At 41.9% G+C, this 19543-nt stretch overlaps 1 protein-coding gene and 3 non-coding genes across 4 annotated transcripts; 2 read left to right on the plus strand and 2 right to left on the minus strand.

The window, feature by feature from the left end:
* Positions 1-575: 575 nt before the first annotated feature.
* LOC118424491 lies at positions 576-9985 on the minus strand. The gene is made up of 4 exons (XM_035833067.1): positions 9633-9985; positions 4702-4906; positions 2802-3004; positions 576-2205 (listed from the first exon to the last, which is right to left on the minus strand). Exons 1-4 carry the CDS (start codon positions 9893-9895, stop codon positions 1707-1709), a joined length of 1170 nt encoding a protein of 389 aa, XP_035688960.1. The 5' UTR covers positions 9896-9985; the 3' UTR covers positions 576-1706.
* Positions 9986-12415: 2430 nt separating this feature from the next.
* Positions 12416-12499, minus strand: Trnal-cag. The gene has a single exon. It is a non-coding gene; the product is annotated as a tRNA-Leu (tRNA).
* Positions 12500-17498: 4999 nt separating this feature from the next.
* Positions 17499-17572, plus strand: Trnan-guu. Its single transcript has one exon. It is a non-coding gene; the product is annotated as a tRNA-Asn (tRNA).
* Positions 17573-18391: 819 nt separating this feature from the next.
* Positions 18392-18465, plus strand: Trnan-guu. Its single transcript has one exon. It is a non-coding gene; the product is annotated as a tRNA-Asn (tRNA).
* The last annotated feature ends 1078 nt before the right edge of the window (positions 18466-19543 follow it).

Consider the following 19543-nt stretch of genomic DNA (forward strand, 5'->3'; position numbering starts at 1 on the left):
AGCAAAAATTTTCTAAGCAGGTGTTTTGCGTCGGGGTGGCCATGGATTTACGTCTGACAGCATTTTGCTTTCAGCCGAGCGGTACGAAGCCCAAAATAACGTTATAACGCACCATTTCATTTATCTCTTAAACTAGAAACGCCGCTAAATAACGTAGAGAAGCTGAAATAATCAAGAAAATGACAGTACAGAAAATGACAGAATCTCCAAGCAGACGTCATGGGAAGACAAAACCAGGTGTCATTTTCATCGCTGCTGTCTGTACATGTCTATTATTGCGCCAAAGCATGGAATTTAGGCTAACTGAAACGGACAGAAAGAGAAAATTCACAGAGCAAATTTTGACGTTCAAAAGAGAATTTTCACTTTTGAACGGCCGTTTTTTTTCTGACACTCCTCTACTTTATGGTTCTCTAATATCCTAAAGACATAATGATGTAAAAAAAAACTTAACAAGTAAAAATTAAAATACTGGTCACATAACGTTGGGAAAAGATCTACTACTAGTATCTAATTGTGGATCGGGTTAAGATCGTTTCAAAAGAAGATAGACAAAATAAGCAACACAAAACCAATATGGTTCTAAAGATGGGATTTATTTTCTTTTTTGTAAACAGCTAAAGGTAACGGACCGGCTCGTAGGAATTATACAACCGCGTATAAAACAGGCGTGGATGGCAAAAGTACGATATATATCAGATATGTGATCACATAGCTGTCATATAAATTTACGGGTGGGGCCCTCGTTCTCCATAGTAAAAATTACTCTCACTCCAAAAACGCATTTTTTTGTCAGTAGTTCTGCCAACTCCTCGTCGCCCCAAGTCTATAGGCTCTCTGTATTGCACTATCAATTTTTTCACCTACGCAATGGTTTTAGCTGTTGCAAAACAGCTCGGTACGAAATGCACCTTATATACAGGCTGACACAGCCCTTTTGTGTGCAGCATATATCGGACTCAACGTATCCTAACGTTGTCCGCGCGAACTCAATCCTTATTTTTTCCGTACACACAATTTTTTTCTCTCGAGGCTTGGAACAGCCCTGTCCAGCCTAGGCTCGCCTAGGTCTCGTTCCCAGGATAGTCGGCTGGAGACGTCGACAGTTACGATGTCACGTGACTAGATTCGAACTCGTACTGAAAACCTCTCGTTCCCAAATCTCGCTGTCCAAGCTAAACTGACAGTACCTCCGATATGTGCCTCACACAGTGTCCACGCGGACTGTAACGCTGGATAATGACGCCTTCCATTTCTTTCTCTTTTCCAAGAATGATATCTTGCTGACTTTTGGGGGCGCATCGGCCCCTCAAATCTTCACTCGTGTGTGTCCTTCCATGAATACGTCTGCGCATGCCCAAACGCATGCTCCGTACCTCCAGAGACCGTCTGTTGTGCCCGTACGGGCTCCCGTCGAGCGTGTTCTCCGGGGGCCCGCCGGACGCTACCGGCCACCGCCCCACCCCGACCGACCCCCGGGGAAGGGACGGCCCCACCCGTGGGCCAACGTCCGTCACCCTAGCAGGTGGCTACTCAACACTATCGTTACCTATTGTGGGGAAAAGGGTTGGGGGAGGGAAAGAAAAGGGGAAGGGGTGCGGGAAAGCTGCTCGTCGAAACGCTTTTGGAGAAGATGTTATGACTGTGTTTTGAATTTGAACTATTTTTAGAACATGTTGAAGGGAAGGAACTGTAGGTGGCCAGGGCTAACCCTGGGACGGGCGCGCGCGGCGACTTGCTGCATCAGCCCCCAGGGACCACCCCGTGGGGGTGGGGACATCCCGGCTTCGGGGGAGGGGCGACGGGTAATCGTCGGGCTCCCCTCGGGGGACGCACGTGCCCTGGGGATGGTGAGGCCTCGTCGTTCTGAGAACGGAAACATGCAGGGCTCCTACCGGGCATCGGGGGGAGGGGGGGGGGGACATCGGGGGGAGGGGGGACATGGTGCGCCGGGGGAGGAGTGGAGAGGCGGGCGGGGTGGCGTCGGACTGGCGGGGGGTGTTCTTCCTCGCCATCTGGGGAGAGTTCCGCGGGGTGGTGTTAGCGGACTTCACTTTGCGGGTGACCTGTGGGGAAGCCGGCTTGGGTTTGCGCGGCTTGTGGACGATGTTGTCCAGCTTGATGTAGGCCAGTTTCACGGAGTCTTCCCGCAAAACCGGGTCTCGTACAAACTCACTCAGCTCTTGTACCAGCTCAACTTTTATGCTGAAAAATAAAAACAAAAGGTGAAAAGCGACATAAAGGTTAAGAAAAAATAATTGACACCATTTCCCCATATTTGACGTTTTGTAAGCGTACTATTTCAGGCTGAACTTTAAAGCAGGCATATACAAGATACATGAAGTTGCGTATTCCTCAATTGTCAGTAACGTTGTATCGTTTTCTTCACGTGATGGACATTGACAATTTAATAGCCTGGGTGGCAAACAGTATTTCTGGGCCCTATATAGACCACCTCCTCGGCTCTAGGGCCAACAGGTCCCCAAGGAAATTCTACAACAGTTGAGGTACGTACACGTTGCTGCATTGCTACATAGCTTGTCTAAACGCTGACATCTACCAAGCAATATCAAGACGCCGACTAGTGCTTACATCCCACCGCTGCCACCAAGTGTAGCGAGTGGCCGAGCTAGGGTTACGCAGAGAAGGGGTCCAGACACATATGCATTGGCTTATATATGTATACACTCCAGAACTGACTGAACTACTGTCAACCCGAGCTAACATAAACCAGATGGGCCAGGACCCCATATGTGGTGGGGCCTGGTCATCACACAACACTCGGTGCCTAACACCCTTACCCGAGGATGCGGTCCTCAGCACGTCCGATGAGCGTGTGGTAGTGATCTATCTGAGCATCTCTCAGCTTCACGGCCAGGTCTTGATGGAACCGTTCCCACTTGTCCTGTAGCCCGAACAGACCGGCCTCCAACGCGGTGTTGGAGACGGTCTTGGGCCGCAGGTGCTCCGGTACGCTTCCCAGGCGTCGATGGTCTTCAAGATCCTGAAACACGAGAGAATATCTTAGAATATCTTGAGGTCGGTACCGACTTCCAACTACCTTTGACACGTTGCCCACGTCACTTGAATAGAGACAAGGGCCGTTTATACCGACTTCCAACCACATTTGACACGTTGCCACGTCATTTGAACAGAGGCGGGGGTCGTTACCGACTTCCAACCACATTTGACACGTTAATGTTCTTCACGTCACTTGAACAGAGACGGAGGCGGGTCGTTACCGACTTCAAACGACCTTTGACCCTTTACTGCCATCACTTGAACAGATGGTGGTCGGTATCTACTTCAAACGACCAAGGAGGTTCAACCTCCTAGAAACGACCTTTGACCCATTGTCACGTCACACTCATTAAAAGTAACGGATTTTCAGCAATCGAGACCTCAGTTATCCTAAAGGAGACTAGGAGACAGGCTGGGGAAATTTGATGAGTTACATTTGTGTGTTCCAGTCAAGATTAACCGTCTTCACATCGCTTTATAGACAGTATTGTCAAAACTTTTCAGTTAAAAGATTTTTAAAAATTGTGCACCGAACTATGTCGGTATTGAACCCAACTGTGCTGCAGAATTCTGGCTTTGATCGGGGTGTGACCGGGTCACCGACCTCGCTGGACGGGGCGGCCTAAAATATCCCCAGACGGCCCGGTCCTGTATACGATATTTATAATATCAACCTGGGGCTCACGCTGTGCCGACTGTCGTTCGGTATATGGGGTTAGGTTTGTTTATAATGTCGCTTGTGTTTATGCGAGGAAAAAGTTAAACCTGTAAAGAAATATCTGTAGTGTTTCATATCGGCTATCTTCTAGGGCGATGTCCCGAAGAAAAGAGGGGAGGCTATCTAAGGGAGTCTATAAATATACACTTTAGTAATTCATTTACATCTTAATGGGCATATTGCGTTCCAGGTTTTGGCTGAACCCAATTCTTCATTCTATTCTTTCTTGATATCAACATGTAAGGCGCCTACAACGGACATCAAACTATAATTGATATACTGAACAGGGGTTTGTTTTATTTCTATAGTTTGATAGCTGCTAACAGACTGTCCTAATTTCGATGACCTTGTTTTTCTTTTTGCGACATCTGTCTATATCATGTGCTTCCCTTCATTGTAACACTATAACCGATCGCGAAGGAGAAAAAACATACATAAAGTTGACGTCATCTGCGCCATGTTGGAGTACATTGTACGTCACAATTTTGTTGCTGTACTCCAACATGGTGGCCGTAGGATTTAGATTACAGTGTAAACTACAATCATTATAACGTAAACGAAAAATGACAACTTAAAAGTTACAGACGTGCCTAGCATGTCTGTCCTAGCATTATGATAAATTTTCACCTTTAAACTAAAGTATTTTGTGCCCTGGGTACGACTACGTGCATAAACATGGCATAACCCGTCTGTCTTCCCGTTTATATATCTCCAATATAACACTGCGTATCTGTCCTATAATAAGGATAAAGTACGCGTTTCAACTTAAACTGAATCATTCTGTGCCCTGGGTACGACAACGTGCATAAACCTGGTACAGCAATGTCTGCCTTTCCGTTTATATGTCTCCAATATAGTACTGAATGTGCTCGTATCGTCCTATTGAAAATAGACAAGATAAATCCGGAGACTGAGAATACTTTCACGTAGGGTAGAGTTCCTTTTATTCCCAAGAGACTTACCTGTAAGTATAGGGTAGCCTGGGCCTTGTGTTCCAAGATTTTATCCACGGCGTTTCTGGCGGTGTTGATCTTCCTGAGAACCTCCTCGGGAACCTCCAGCCGGGGTGGGGCTGGTTGTTCCTCGGCGCCACAAGGCGAGTCGTCCCGAGGAAGGTCCCTCAGTCGGTGCGGCGGACAGGCATCGGGCTCAGACCTGAAGTGCGGCCTGTGTTGAATGAAATATCATGATAGTCGTGTAACCGCAAGTTAATAAAGTCATGAGTCATGGCAATGTTTTTGAAATTATCATAGAACGGCAAACACGACTTTTAGGTGCACAATATCAGTAGTGGTATAATTTTCTTTGGGAATCAGTATTAGTTATATTCATGATGTATTGATAATGGGAAATGAAATAATTCTATTTACAATATATATGAATACAAATGAAATTCAAAGCAGTTGCTTTAAACTTTTCCGAATCCCTTTTTTACCAAAACTTCTAAAACATATCATTTGACGTACTGAAAGCACAAAACTCACTCATTACGCAAATGTGGGACATTTTATTTTCTGTTTTCTGCAAAGAGATGTAAAAGTTTCAAACCCATCAACAATATTGAATACAGAATCTTACAGAAGAGTACACAAGTCGTTCTTTGTTCACTGTCTAGTAGCTATGGCCGTAGTTGTAGAAGTGAAACTAGTTGGATAGTTGTAAAAGTGACACCAATATGGAAGTCATGACTTAGTAAGTGTTAACGTACCAGTCTACCACACTCGTGTCACCTTTACCACACCAGTGCACGTCTTGAATACATGCCTTGCTTTGTTGGCTGTGATGCAATATTCTGTTCCTTTAATTCTTGACAACGTTCATCCGGAGAGGAGATAGGCGCCGCCAGGGGACTAAAATGCCTATTGATACAGGACAACATGTTGTGCTGCCCCTACGGCTAATTAATCAGCCTACGGCTGATTAAAAGGCTATGGGACGAACGAACGAACGAACGAACGAACGAACGAACGAACGTTCATTGGTCTATTTGTGAAAATGTAGCCATCTTGTTTGTTTTACCTATCTTGTTTTTTTTTTTTATCTCACTATTTTGCAGTCCTGCAGAGGATGTTATCCATAGAATCAACTCGCTGTGGCCTTGTATTGAAAATTATAGTTTTGTTTTCTTCGGCTACCGTGTCAATGACCTTCCTATCATCGTTAGGGGAGTGACCTTGAAACACGACCGTGAAACCTGAGGTCCCATCCTTGACATGGAACACCCTTGTCATGTTAGTTAAACCACTTGACAAATGTTGACACGCATGCAACTGAGAAACATCTTCCCATTAGTGTTGATGCGATTATCTGTGGGCTATCAGATCACATATAACGCTACAGATATAACGTGAGTGCGTACAAATTGCAAATTGCAAAGTCCGTACGAAGTCCGTATTGACAATTTTGGACTTTAAATTCATGCGCAGTCGTACGCACAATACGCACCTCATGTCCATCTCAGTGGTGATTTGTGTGGGTTTTAGATACGCATGCGATACGCGCAGCACAGTCCAGTAGACGTACCTATTAAATACTGACACAAAACTTTTGAAGTGTGTATGAGGTGCATATTGTTCGTGCGACTGCGAATGAAAAAAGTTAATACGTAACGCACGCTGGCTTGATCCTTTTGTCCTTTAGGGTGCGGTCACACGTGCGTATATTCAAGTCCGTATGGAATTCTTAGCCACGGATGAAGGAAAACTAGCGCTACATATACGAAGGTAAAAATATTTGGATTGTTCACTATACACTGTTAAGGTTTGTTAAGATATGCGTCTCATGATTTTCTCTATTGTAAAATAGCTGTTACCCTTAAATGTACAGGATCACCATATACATGTACTAATATCTAAATATATATATCAATATATGATATGTATAACCTGAAGGTGACTACATGTATAAAACTAATCATAGATCCCTAGATTTCTGATCCCGTTAAGGAGGTGAAGATCTGACCCCCCGCGGAGTTTGTGGACCTCCCGCGGAGTTTATCACCCCCTATGGTGACAGGCGGCAGGTGGTGACGTCACCCTGCTGGGTGGAAATAAACCCCCTCGCCAGGCATGCTGGGAACGTTATCAGTAGTCGTTAAACGTAATAGCACACCACCAACGTTGTCAACATCCAAGTTCGGGACTTTTCTGGAATAGTCTCCAAATTTGCCATCAAACAGATGACAATCAATTTGAACATTCAAATCATGACATGATGTATAATATCATAATTCATGGCGACTACTGGTTGCTTATGTAATCTTTAATTTCATCCAGAAGACAACTTGATATATACGAAACGTTATACCTAAAGCCCATTTTGAAGTTTTTGCTAGTGATACCATTTTTCTCTTTCACTCCCTCCTTTCTTCTTTACTACATCCAACCATTGTTCGTCCTTTCCTTCATTCTGTATTTCTTAGTGTTCTATATGCTCTATCCCACATGGTGACCAACTTGTTCCTTTCGTCTTGATTTCTTCCCAAGGCACATCTTCATCTCAGTCTCCGTCTTGGACTCTTGCTTTGTTTTACGCCCCATCTCTCTCGGTTCTGCTTGGTACCGGAGATGACACATCATACTAGTATGTCCGTTATATTGACCACACATATCTTTAGCCTCCTTCACCGGCCTCTCCGGGAAGCTTGGCAAATTTTTTTGGGGTTTGGCTTCCCAGTACCGGAAAGCTTGTACGGGCTAGTACTGGGAAGCCAATTTCGCCTAGCCCGTACAAGCTTTCCGGTGTATATTCCTTTCCTGGCATGTATTCCTTTCCCGGCATAACATTCCCGGTTAAAAGTCGCGAATCGACCTACCGCCCCCTCCCCCCCCCCCCCCCCCCCGAAAAAAAAAAATTACCAAGCTTCCCAAAAAGGCCGGGGAAGGAGGCTAACATATCTTCCGGGCATTGCTAAGGATACGAGGATGACTGGCACTGTATTTCTGGGCAATGATCTTTGATACAGTAGTACACCTGTTGCTTTCAACATTTCACACAGAGTAGCATTCTAGGACGAAAATACAATCAAAAAGATTATATCAAAGTGATTATAGATTTGACAGTACACCAATAATAAACAGCCGCACCCCAGGCTCTAAGACCAATTCAAATATGATATTTAATTATTTGATCATTTTAAAAGACTGAAAGCAATAATAGTTTAGAAGCAGTTACGGGACGCCAAAGGTGAAAAACGTACTATTAGTTAGCAAGCTTAAAAGCATTGTATTTGCTGTATCATAATGATAGTTTTCGTTCCACACGGTTCAGAATTTATCATGTACCTATTTAAGTAACTCTAAATCTGACTTAGATTGTTGGCATGAATGGCACCGGCGTAGTGTAGCAACTCATCAGCAAAAGTTGTCCCTAGTTAGGTGTACCAACAAGTTATCAAAAATTTGAATATTTCTCTTGACTCAAATTGGACCGGTTCTTGTAAGACTTATAGTATCTAAAACATTTATACGCACTAGATTAAATAGTTTTCCTCCCTGTTATGTTTACAAACGTTTTGATTATGATACAGCCAAAACAGGATTATGAAAATCACGAAAATCAAAGCACATCTGAAATATGTACACATATATATACAATATAGGCCCATTTGCTTCCACGTGTATATACTGACAGCCTCGCCCAACTGTGACTAGACCTTCTAATAACAAACGTGACATTGTAGTACCACGTGGTAAAGTCTGGCTAGGGGGTCATACGTTTAAGGGGAGGGGGGGTCATTGACACTAGTTTTTAATCATAAATATGATAGATACACGTTATTCCCTTGTTCTCATATTCATAAGCTATTGTTAAATCTAACTATGGATCCGTCGTTAGAAAACGTATCCTATACATTATACTTTTTCAAAGTACAATTTTCAACCCTCTCTTCCCGTTGTAGATCGAAAGAAGTCTGTTTTGTAAGCCGTTTTCCTTTCCATCCCCTTCCATAAAAAGAATCATATTCATTTAGATTAGTCTTAGAAACCATCTCAATGACACCATATGTACTGTATTACGATCTTTGCATCTATAATATTATGTTATTTTCCGCTGTGTTGTGTGCATCAGTCTGGTTTCTCCTTATCTGAAAACCAGCTGCTGCCGCGCCGCGTGCCTGCAAAGCTGGTGTGTTACGCCGAACGGCGGTTATACCGGCTATATAGATACAGATACAGATACAGAGTTATGCCTGTACAATAGGGCATAAATGTGCAAGGCTATTATCATTATTAAAGTTACGATTATTTGTTTAAGATAATGGTGATGTAAGTATAGCAAATAACGAGTTTATAGCGCATGTTGTCGTAATGGTTGTATAAAAAGTCTATAACTATTTTCTATAGCCTGAATACTCATTATAATAGTATAAAGTGTCACTCATAAAACAACTGCCGAACAACTGTTCAAACCGTTATCACAATCCGGCGGCATAAAGCCCATATGTCCGGTGAGATGTCCGAACTCGGCTGGACTCTCACATCTGTTATGACGTCCTACCGTAAAAGGGTAGGACACAGCAAAGCCGTTACGTCATTGCTTTTCAGACGACCGTTATCAACCGTCCATACTTTTCAAACATCCATCAACCAACCATCGATCGCCTGTAATACGTGAGATGTAGGCGTTTGACAGAGCGCAGTCGTCCACCAATTTGTATGGAACGAAATTGGAATTGTTGAGAGGTTTTTGGTGGCCGTTTTATTTTAGATTTCCGTCTGCTATATTGGCACTGACGCATGGATATATATTTATGACATTGAGAGGGAACACTTATTGGGGAGGGCAATTGTTGATATTTACAAACAGTTAAGTTTTAGGGGCGCATTTGCAACGGAGAGACTTTTTCAAAAAGTTTGTTAGTCAGAAATATGTTGGTTAGTCTTTGTCATACCTGTTATCAACCTCAGCTGATTGGATGTTTCCTTCATTTTTAGAAGATCTCCCCTCTTCTGCTTCCAATGGGTCTATCCTATCAATATGGTCTCCCCAAGTCTCTCCTGGTAGCAGCGCGCCACTCAACTGCAGCTCCTCGGCGCTCCAGCGCTTGTCGCCCGAGGCCGCGGCCAGATCCTCTCGATGGGCGGACTGGACGGGGCCTCGTCTGGGCGGGCTTGGGCTCCTCTCCGGCGGGCTCTCACGGCATCGGCTTGTCATAATCGATCAGCAAGCAGAGGAGAAGGCGTTTCGACATCGGGGACAGGGGCCTGCTACACTGCTACTGAGCAGGCCCAGTCGTGCGATGGGTCATTTGGGACGACGGTGGCGGGGAGAGTCCACTCAGGAATACAAGAGGGGGAGGGCAGGGTAGAAAATCAATTTTACAACACACAGGGCGAAACAGAAATGGAACCATCCAAAACTGAATTCAAGGTATCACATTGCTACATTTATCATGCATATTAGTTAGATATTGTTATGTGGAATGCAATGAATGAAGAAGTTTATTTGCAAGTTCGTGCCCGAGGGCTGATTGCAAGTACATGGTATAAACATAGGAGATAGACAAGTGACAATGAAGAGTTATAAACAATATTCTACTCTAATACTAGTGTTGGCTATTTCTAAACAGGTTGGGTTTGACTTCTTTTTTTGGAAGCAGAGGGAGACGAAAAGTCCCACATTTTCTAAAATTTGTGGGTTCTGCGATTTCAAGAGAAAAGTGGCTTTCTGTTCGTCTGTCAATGTGGGGAAGTTGGGATAATACTTTGTGACTTCTTGTGATTACTACAATGATACGTATGCATAGCGCCCACAATACCTTTGTTTTCTTCATCTCCGCTGAAGCGTTTCAATACTAGTAAGATATTATTCTTATATTGGTTTCTGTGACAAGCATTTTGTATATAATTATTGTCCTATACACCTTTTTAAAGTACGGTCTTGTCTCTCTGGCATAAAGCATTATGTCATTTTCGTTTCTTCTTCCCTGAATATAACATGACACTTCGCCAAAAAAAAAAGAAAAAAATCAACCTACGTTTATACCACACCACAGGGGACATGTATGAAAGGGGTGGGTATAGGTTCATGTTTACATAAGTTTACCTTAAATTTCAAAACGTTAAAAGACATTCAACAAATTAGCTTCATTTATTTTTCATTCATTTCATTTAACGCAACTAATATTGCAAGATATGTGAACAGTTGTAATCAACAAGTCTTTTTCATTAACACAAATGATAATGATACTGTATCATGAAGTAATGTGCAACGTCAAAAATACTTGTACTGTTTTCAATTCCGTCAGAACATTAAGTTGAAAAATGGGTGTGTGGACATGTCCAAAACATGCCGCCAAGTCTGTGCAGTAGTAAATAAATCGTTTGACTCGTTTTCTTTGAAAAATGCTCACGATGACAAGCGGGTAACACCAGTGCCAAGAGGCTTGACAGAACCCATGGCACCCCCCTCCCCCCGTCCAGAATGAACCCTTCTATATGTTGTGTGCCTCCCTGGTCAGCTGACCTTGTCGCACCATTTAGGGAACATCTCTCACGGGGTCAGCTATGCAGACAGATGCAGTTTCATCCGGTCTCGGGCCTGGTCATATTTTCTTTGGTTCCTGTCAACCTATCGTTTCAATTTGACGTTTTGGTTCATTTCAACATTTAAGAATTTAGCCTTTTTGTGTTCATTGTGAATAGGGAGTAAAGCAGCAATATACATGATTACTAAATTGAGACGGGGGACGCCACAGGCTATCTGCTGCCATCGGTCATTGAGTTGAGTCGTTGTGTCTGCACAGTGTGATATCAGAGAAACCTTGGTATGGGATTCATTCCCTAGTCTCTACCAGACTCCGGATCGCTGTAAAAATGGAACAAATAGAGGAGTAAGCCGGCCAGAGGAATATAACCGGCCAGGGAACAGGGATCGCGAGCTGTTCCCTGGCCGGTTATATTCCTCTCTATTTGTTCCATTTCTACGATTTTCCAGCGATCCGGAGTCTGGTAGAGACTATTCATTCCCTGACAGTGCAACATTTGGGCTGAAAGTTACTGGCTGGCAAAATACACATGGTGAAAAATGTGTTGCTCCAGGAATTCAACTATCCCAACATCACTCTTTTAAGGTCTTTTAAAAGTCGTAATTTTCAGCTCTGGTATACGTTACACGTAGCAAGCGAAAGTCGTGAGCCAGCGGTTACTACGGAGGATGATACTCAGGCTACGTTACACGTAGTTTTGGAGAGAAAAAATTTTGGACGCAACAGCTATGATTGTGAATTGAATGAAGAAAATGAGATTTGTGGATGAAATCGAGTTGAAAAGAGATATCATTGCGTTGTTAGATTGCACGCATGGGTTCTCACAACAACGCCTCGCAGCGGTCCATAGTATAATTGCATTCCCGGAAGTGATCGTGATGTTTTCCGAAGCCGACATGCTTTAGTTTTACCAAGGATTTTAGGTTTTTTTTACGCTCAATTTTGGAGCATTTTGTGTCAAAGTTTCAACATTAGCTTGAGTACAGTCTTTGTACTAGCTCTTGGTGAATTGTTTTCAACCGGCCTGAAACTTTACGAACATGCCCACGTAAAATCCGTGTGTTATTGGTCTTAGCCTTGTCAACAATTTGTAAAAAAAAATAATAATTGCTTTTATCAAGCAAAATCCATTGGCTTTGTTGTCAAAATAATGTCTGTTACAACAAAATTAATGGAAAAAATTTTGTTGTCAGAAGTGGGATTCGAACCCACGCCTGGAGAACCAGACTGCGACCTGAACGCAGCGCCTTAGACCGCTCGGCCATCCTGACATTCATGACGACAGCAGGACAGCGCGCGTATTTGTACATTCATCCGGGGTATTTGTCATAGCCATGACGTCACCGCTCGTTGGTCGAGCTCCTATTTCATCACGTGATTATCTTACCATATATGGTATGCGAGTGAAAACACATGCAGTAACAGCACAGACTATGTACAGTGCTAGACCTGTTTCCTGTGTTCGTTTGGTTTAAAAACTCTCCATTGGCCAATGAAACGTCAGTTTTGGGTTAAAGATTGTGTGCTTTTCTCTGCAGATAGGGTTACGGGCCTTTTGACACTGTTCAAAAATATAAAAACGGCAATAATACCGTTTTAATGTTGTACATATTCTTTGTTTTTCATGTTTGTCCCTATGTCATATGGGCCAATAGAGCCTGAAATAAAGAAATAATAAATAATAATACTCGTAGCGAGTAGACCGCTGTCTACACAGGCAATGGCATATCATGTGGCTATGGTGCACATCAAATATAACGTTAGTACAGTATAAAATTTACCGCGAATTGTATTAAAAATGGACATCAATTTTAGAAGGTTTCGTGCTTGAATACTCTCTGGAATTTGAGGGACGAGGCCTGTCTAGACCTATATAACGTTAATGTTAACATTAGTCGTGTAGTTTGAAGATTTCTCGAACACTGGGCATGTGCTAATGTCACGTTTAGAAGAATATGATGTGGAGTTGCTGTAAAATTATGCGTTTTATTGACGTCCAGTGTTCGTTACAATTACGAAATTCAGCCTATCGTTCCATGTATCGTTTCATCAAATAAATCAATAATTATTTTAGCGATTATTTTATTATTTAATAATGATTTTGATAATGCCAGTAGTCCATACTCTTTCAGCACTGGTGAAAGCAAAACAATGGAGTCATACGTAAGGTTTTTCGTAATTCAGTTGAAATTTATACACTTTTTCCGAAAAACAGCCACTTGTCATTGAACCACAAGAATAGCCCATATTGTACCGCCAGTGTACATGTACTATGATTATCTTTACTGAATAAACAAGAGGTGTTCGCTTTTTCTTCTTCTTTTCGATTTTATCACTTGTATGCATAGGTCTATCGGCCACGTTGTTCAGAATTACTTGAAAATAACATTAGCCTATGCATATCTAAGCTCGCGAAATAGAAACTCCTCTAAATTTCTAGGACGCGTGTTCGAATCTGCGACTGATAATTGAATAAACAAAGGCGAGCATAAAAACACCCGATTCATTAGATGTTATATAGACTAGAAACAAAACAAAACAGATGCGTTATAAGACCATTAAATATCCTTTTGGAGCTCGGACCCAGTTGGGTGATAACTATTACATCTATATAACGTTACACGTGCTCGTTTTGAAATAGGCGCCATTCCAAAACATTTATGAATTCGATCATATAGCAGGTGTTATAGAAACGAGGGCATGTCGACCTAGGGTATAGTAGTACTATATTCCCCTTATCTATGTACTTCCTAGTCGAATAGTAAATACCCGTTGAATGCATTTAAATGCAATGGCAAGTTTAGCACAGTCAATATTTTCAGTCAAAATTGATGTATACAGATTCATTGGTAAATGCCAAAGAAAATGACATGGTATTTTTGACTGTAGGCAACGATTTCGAGATTGAATTTTGGTCGCAATTTTGTAACCTTGTCATTTTTAAAAGTGGAAAATCTAAAATCGTTGCAGATCTTCACTAGTCTTGGTCAAGCAAATATATGGGTTGCAAAAGAGTGTCCATGGAGCATGTATCCAATCGATACTGTCTTGCATGTCACCGATAGATTTGCTTGAGGATTGAGCTAGGATGGCACCCGGCCCAGGCTTGATCTGCTTGAAAAATTAGTCGCCTTTAGTTTTTAAGTTGGCCGAACTAGGTAGGATAGCACCCATACTACACGGTTCGTAGATATAGCAGCTACAACACCAAGTACAGTCAATTATAGAGTCACCAAAAGACTAACTCCAGTTCAAGATTTCTCGTCTTGTTCTCGAAATGTATCTTTCCGATAAGTGAGTTGGGTTCTTTAACGTGCTTGAGGTGTGGCTCACATGGGACCTTCTAGCCTCCATAGCCAGGCTCTCGGCGCCTTTTTTTTCCTTACACTTTTGCTGGCCTTTTCTTTTTGTATTGAATAGTTTGTGGCACAAGCTACCCACTTAAAAGGAAATTGCCAGCAAAAGTGTACAATGATTGTTCAAATAGATCGACAGAAAACACACCAGAAGAGTTGGTACGTTTTCTGTCTATTTAGCCAAGGCCACAGCAAGTAAATTTTATGGATGACATCAGCGCGCGCATTAATTTTTGCCTGATTTCAGAAGAAAAAAAACAAGATTTTTTTTCTTCTGCAGGGATGGCCAACATGACGATAAAGTACCAAATGTATTGTGTTGTAGCCTATAATTGTATTGGTAGAAGTGACACTTGCGAGATACCCAGTACTGTAGTTGTAGAAATGAAACTTATTGGATAGTTGTAAAAGTGACACCAATATGGAAGCTATGAGTGTGGTTACCAACTTTGTTGGTGATGCCAGTCTACCACACTAGTGTCACTTTTGCCACAACAGTACAGGTCTTAAATACAGGAATGAATGCCTTGTTGGCTCTGATACCATGTTTTGTCCCTTTAATTCTTTTTACAACAGTCATCACAACTTTATAGTGCCTATTTTTGAAAATGTAGCCATCTTGTTTTATTTCACCCATCTCGCCCTATCGCACTATTTTTGCAATCTGCAGCGAGGATGTCATCCATAAAATTTACTTGCTGTGGCCCAATTTCTACTATTTTTCCAGCGACCTCGGGAGCCTGGTAGAGGCTACAATTCATGCAAGTCGATGAACTGTGGTTTCAAACTGCAATATCTTGAAAATATTGCAGTTTTATATAGCAACGGATATATAGGCTATTCCAGTATCTGAAAATCTTGCAGTTTGATATTACAACGGATATAGGTTACCCCACGGATAAAGGTGTCAGAAAATCCCATTAACTGTCTGAAATACGTGACACATACAGCGCAAACCTTTGTAATTCGCCGATTGTAATGTATCATTGACATGCGCCAAAGCACTGCGGAACAATTTTCACCGGCGCCGCACTCTGTCAATGGTTCTTTGACACTCCACTGGCCCGCTGGCAAAAACGTGTAATAGTGCTCTGGACACGGGGTCACTAGAGGTCGTTAACACACTGGCACACAACCTAATACCGTGCAGTTATCAGTGTAAACCCGTGTGGGTGGACCCTGATGGGGTGTTAGTAGTGGTGACTGTAGTGTAAGATCTCGATTGGACGGTGTAGATTGTCAGAAAAACTGTCTCCGTTAATTTTCTGTATTTGCTTGTGGAGGCATGTATAACGTTATTTAGAATTGCTAGTTTATCAAACTCCTTCTAATACAGGAAATCACAGTGTATAGGAAAGCGCCTATCTCCGTTTTCTTAGCCCTTAGACCGCACGATTGTGCAACAACTACAACTATTAAGCTAGTCCACAGGTAGTGTATATAACGTTGAGTCTATGCCAAATAACATGAACATACATATAGAATTGAAGAGAGAGATTTAAACCTCGCCGCTTACATTAGCTACTAGTTACCACCTACATACTAGCAATACACAGAGATATAGGCATGCGTATGTACGTAAAATGACATACATATGGTTATATCACGTCGGTGTTATAACAGGATGTGCCTGTCATTGCGTGTGTGTGTATGCTTTGTAATACAAACTCAAAAGCCCTTAGTACTAGTAATTAGAGAGATAGAGGCGAACCTGCAGGCCCATTTCTGGTATGTATTTTGAGGTCGTTGTATTTCATTAGAAAACCACATACGGAAAGGCACCATATTCGAACAAAACAAGCCTTTTGGTAACGCATTCTTTGTCATAACTCTTTCCAAAGTCACGGCCGAAACACTGTACTACTTGTAGTAATACGAAAGACTTGGCAACTTGTTACTCCAGACTATATTAGCAAGCTCCTAGGATTTTAAAAGGCAGTTTGGACCATCAATAAGCTAGCGACACCAGTTGGCACTTGGAGAAAGAAAACAATATTACTGCCAGAATCTGACATAGACATAACATCTCAATGTTTGTGTTGCGCAGCCACGAATACCGTACCGTAATTCTTCTTCTCGCTCGATTTTAGTGTGGCTTTCAGGATCGACATTAGAATACGACAAACTTTTCCGTAACAAGACTTCAGTGTACGACACATTCAAGACTGTCTTGAATTTGTCGTTCGGAATTTGATCCATGTAGGTGCCTTGTTACTTGTAAGTACTAACGTTATAAAATACCTACTACTAAGCCTAAAACAACACCGAAAATATAGGACAGATGACAGTTCCCACGGTATTGTATATGAGATACGTCAGGTATTGTTTTGGCGGTAACTAAAGATACAGTATCAACTAAAGAAGTCACAGTAATAACAAATGTTCAATGTTGTACGACCACCATGTTTTCAAAATCCATCGGTGGCGTGAATAAAGTTGCCCTTGCATACTAGTACTATGTATCGCAACGTGTTTTGTTTACGAAGGTAAAGCTATATTGTTAGACCATAGCAACACTAGAAATAGAGAAAGTTTTGGAATCAAGTACTGAAATAAAATACCATTACATTGCGCAATGAAATTACTTCTGGTCCTATAACATCATCATGAAATCTACTATCAATGCAGAAACTTTCGCGGCGGTTTAATGTTCGCGGTTTTCGCACCGCGAAATTAAAACCACCACGAAAAGTAAATTTTGCCGCTACCGCGAAATTAAATCTCCGCGAACTAAAATGCATTTACAGTATTTCATAAGAAATCATACCATTCTTGGGGATCACTTTATATATGCAGGCCATACTTAGTTGACTTCTCAATTCAAACTCAAGCGGTTTGTACGTACACGCTTTCCTACCATTCAGCGAATCATCAAAAGACAAAATGTGTATCAAATTTCTTACGTGTCATACACGTCTCTGTGGCGCAATCGGTTAGCGCGTTCGGCTGTTAACCGAAAGGTTGGTGGTTCGAGCCCACCCAGGGACGAAAATATCATTTTGCACAATCATCTTTTACCATACCTTACAGTAATTATAGTTATAACTGTGACATTGAATTTAACATGATTTAGTCTATGATTTGTTACAATTATCTTTCCTATGATCAACGAGAAACGATTTTTCTGAAGTTGTTTTAAGAATATGGTACAATTTAAACAAATACATGTGGACATGTACAAGTCCATTGTCAGACAACATTTCCCAAGATAAACAGAGACCGATTCCATGTATTTATGCCATGTCCCGACAATGTTTCTGTATACCTAGGCCAATACATATACGCCTCCATGCAAAAAAGCAAACATCGTGATAACGACTTATGAATGTAGACATAAAAATCTATATATCATCACTGTGTCTCATTTCTATGTTATAAGCATGTACCCTGACGTAACATTCTGGCTTTGTCTCACGTTGTACATTGTGTTTTCTTTTGATATTGCATAGCCTAGAATCTACACCTACTGTTACATTATTGGGATCTTTCGTCTTCCACTGTCTTCGAAAAAGGAGTCGAACCCAATAACTCAGGACCAATAGTTAGCTTTTACTAGTTTTAGACTAGAGTAGACACCTTTGATATTGTTTTTTTGACTTTGTCTGAATCTCTCATGTTACCTGCAATTAGCCCACGGGCAAGAATTTGCAATAAACTTTATTTATATTATTAGATTAATGTTACTATATAGCTAGTTGTCCCATACAATATATACAAGTTTGCCCTACATTGTACCCGGTGCAATTGTTATGCAAAAGACTTGTCTTGACTTGACAATCAAGGGAGGAATTAACAATTGTCACACACGTCTCTGTGGCGCAATCGGTTAGCGCGTTCGGCTGTTAACCGAAAGGTTGGTGGTTCGAGCCCACCCAGGGACGAATGACTAACATTTTTATCATGGCCCAACCTATGAAAGCAGGAAAACATAATAGGTGTACTGCTCAAGTTCAGAATTGCAACGGCTCTAACTTTCTTTTCTTCTACATATGGATGTAATGAAATTTAGAAAATGTCCTGTCAAATCTTAATGCCGCCTTTGTGGTTACAAGATCAGTATTCCTAGCAATGCACTTATACATTCGTATGGTAGAATGATACAGAAAAACATTCTTCCTACTACATTCTACCTGTGGAACAGTGTGTAAAGCCCTGGTCAATTATTCGTCGTACGGTTGTCGTACGATCGTAAACCGTTATTAAAGGCATTCTTGGGACATGGTTGTACACATGTCGTATTCATTTACCTGTCTTGTTACGAAAAAAAAGACTGTCTTTGATCCTTGGCGGTTGGTTCTGGAATTATCTACCTGTGGAAGTCCGAACAGTACGGTAACGACTAGAGGTGGGTACCAGTACAGAAAATCCAGGTCCAGGTCCGGTTCAGGTCCAGAGGATCAAGTCCTGGTCCGGACCTGAACCCGGACCTGACTGTTTTGTGAAAACTTCGGAATGGGCGATTTTTAAAACTATAGTCCATTTCCCTTAAAGGGAACCTGTTTGAGTAATTGATTATCGTATCTTCACATAAACAATCATTGCTAACAGTCTTTGTTAACTTAGACCAGGTTTGACTGTAGAAACTAACTCTTGGTAAAAATTAACTCTTGCTATTTTCTTAGCGCGGCAAGCCCCAAGACACATAGACGCCTGCGATATAATCTGTTCATGTTCTCAGTCAAAATCCGGTCCGCTTGTTTTTTTCAGGTCCGTTTTTTTTTTCTGGATCGGTCCCATAAGAAAAAACGGGTTTGCATCGGTACATCGTACAGGTACCCACCCCTAGTATCAAACACAAACGGAGACTCGGACAATATGCGACGCAAAGGCGTGTGTGTCCATCTTGCATTAGTCTTTACCACAATGCAGGGTTGTAGCCAGCACCTGTCCTTCAGTCCTTTGAAGGAATTTTGCAGCTGGGGACTGAAAAAAGTTTACCCATTCCGTCCCCTGGGACAG

This window comes from Branchiostoma floridae, chromosome 10 (genome assembly GCF_000003815.2).
Source record: "Branchiostoma floridae strain S238N-H82 chromosome 10, Bfl_VNyyK, whole genome shotgun sequence".
Taxonomy (NCBI): domain Eukaryota; kingdom Metazoa; phylum Chordata; class Leptocardii; order Amphioxiformes; family Branchiostomatidae; genus Branchiostoma; species Branchiostoma floridae.

Coding starts and splice junctions, on each gene's coding strand:
- LOC118424491 (XM_035833067.1), bottom strand. CDS start 9,895: ATGACAAGCCGATGCCGTGAGAGCCCGCCGGAGAGGAGCCCAAGCCCG. Junction 4,907..9,632: donor TCAGCTGAGGTTGATAACAG/GTATGACAAAGA, acceptor CATTCAACACAG/GCCGCACTTCAGGTCTGAGC. Junction 3,005..4,701: donor AGGCTACCCTATACTTACAG/GTAAGTCTCTTG, acceptor CTCGTGTTTCAG/GATCTTGAAGACCATCGACG.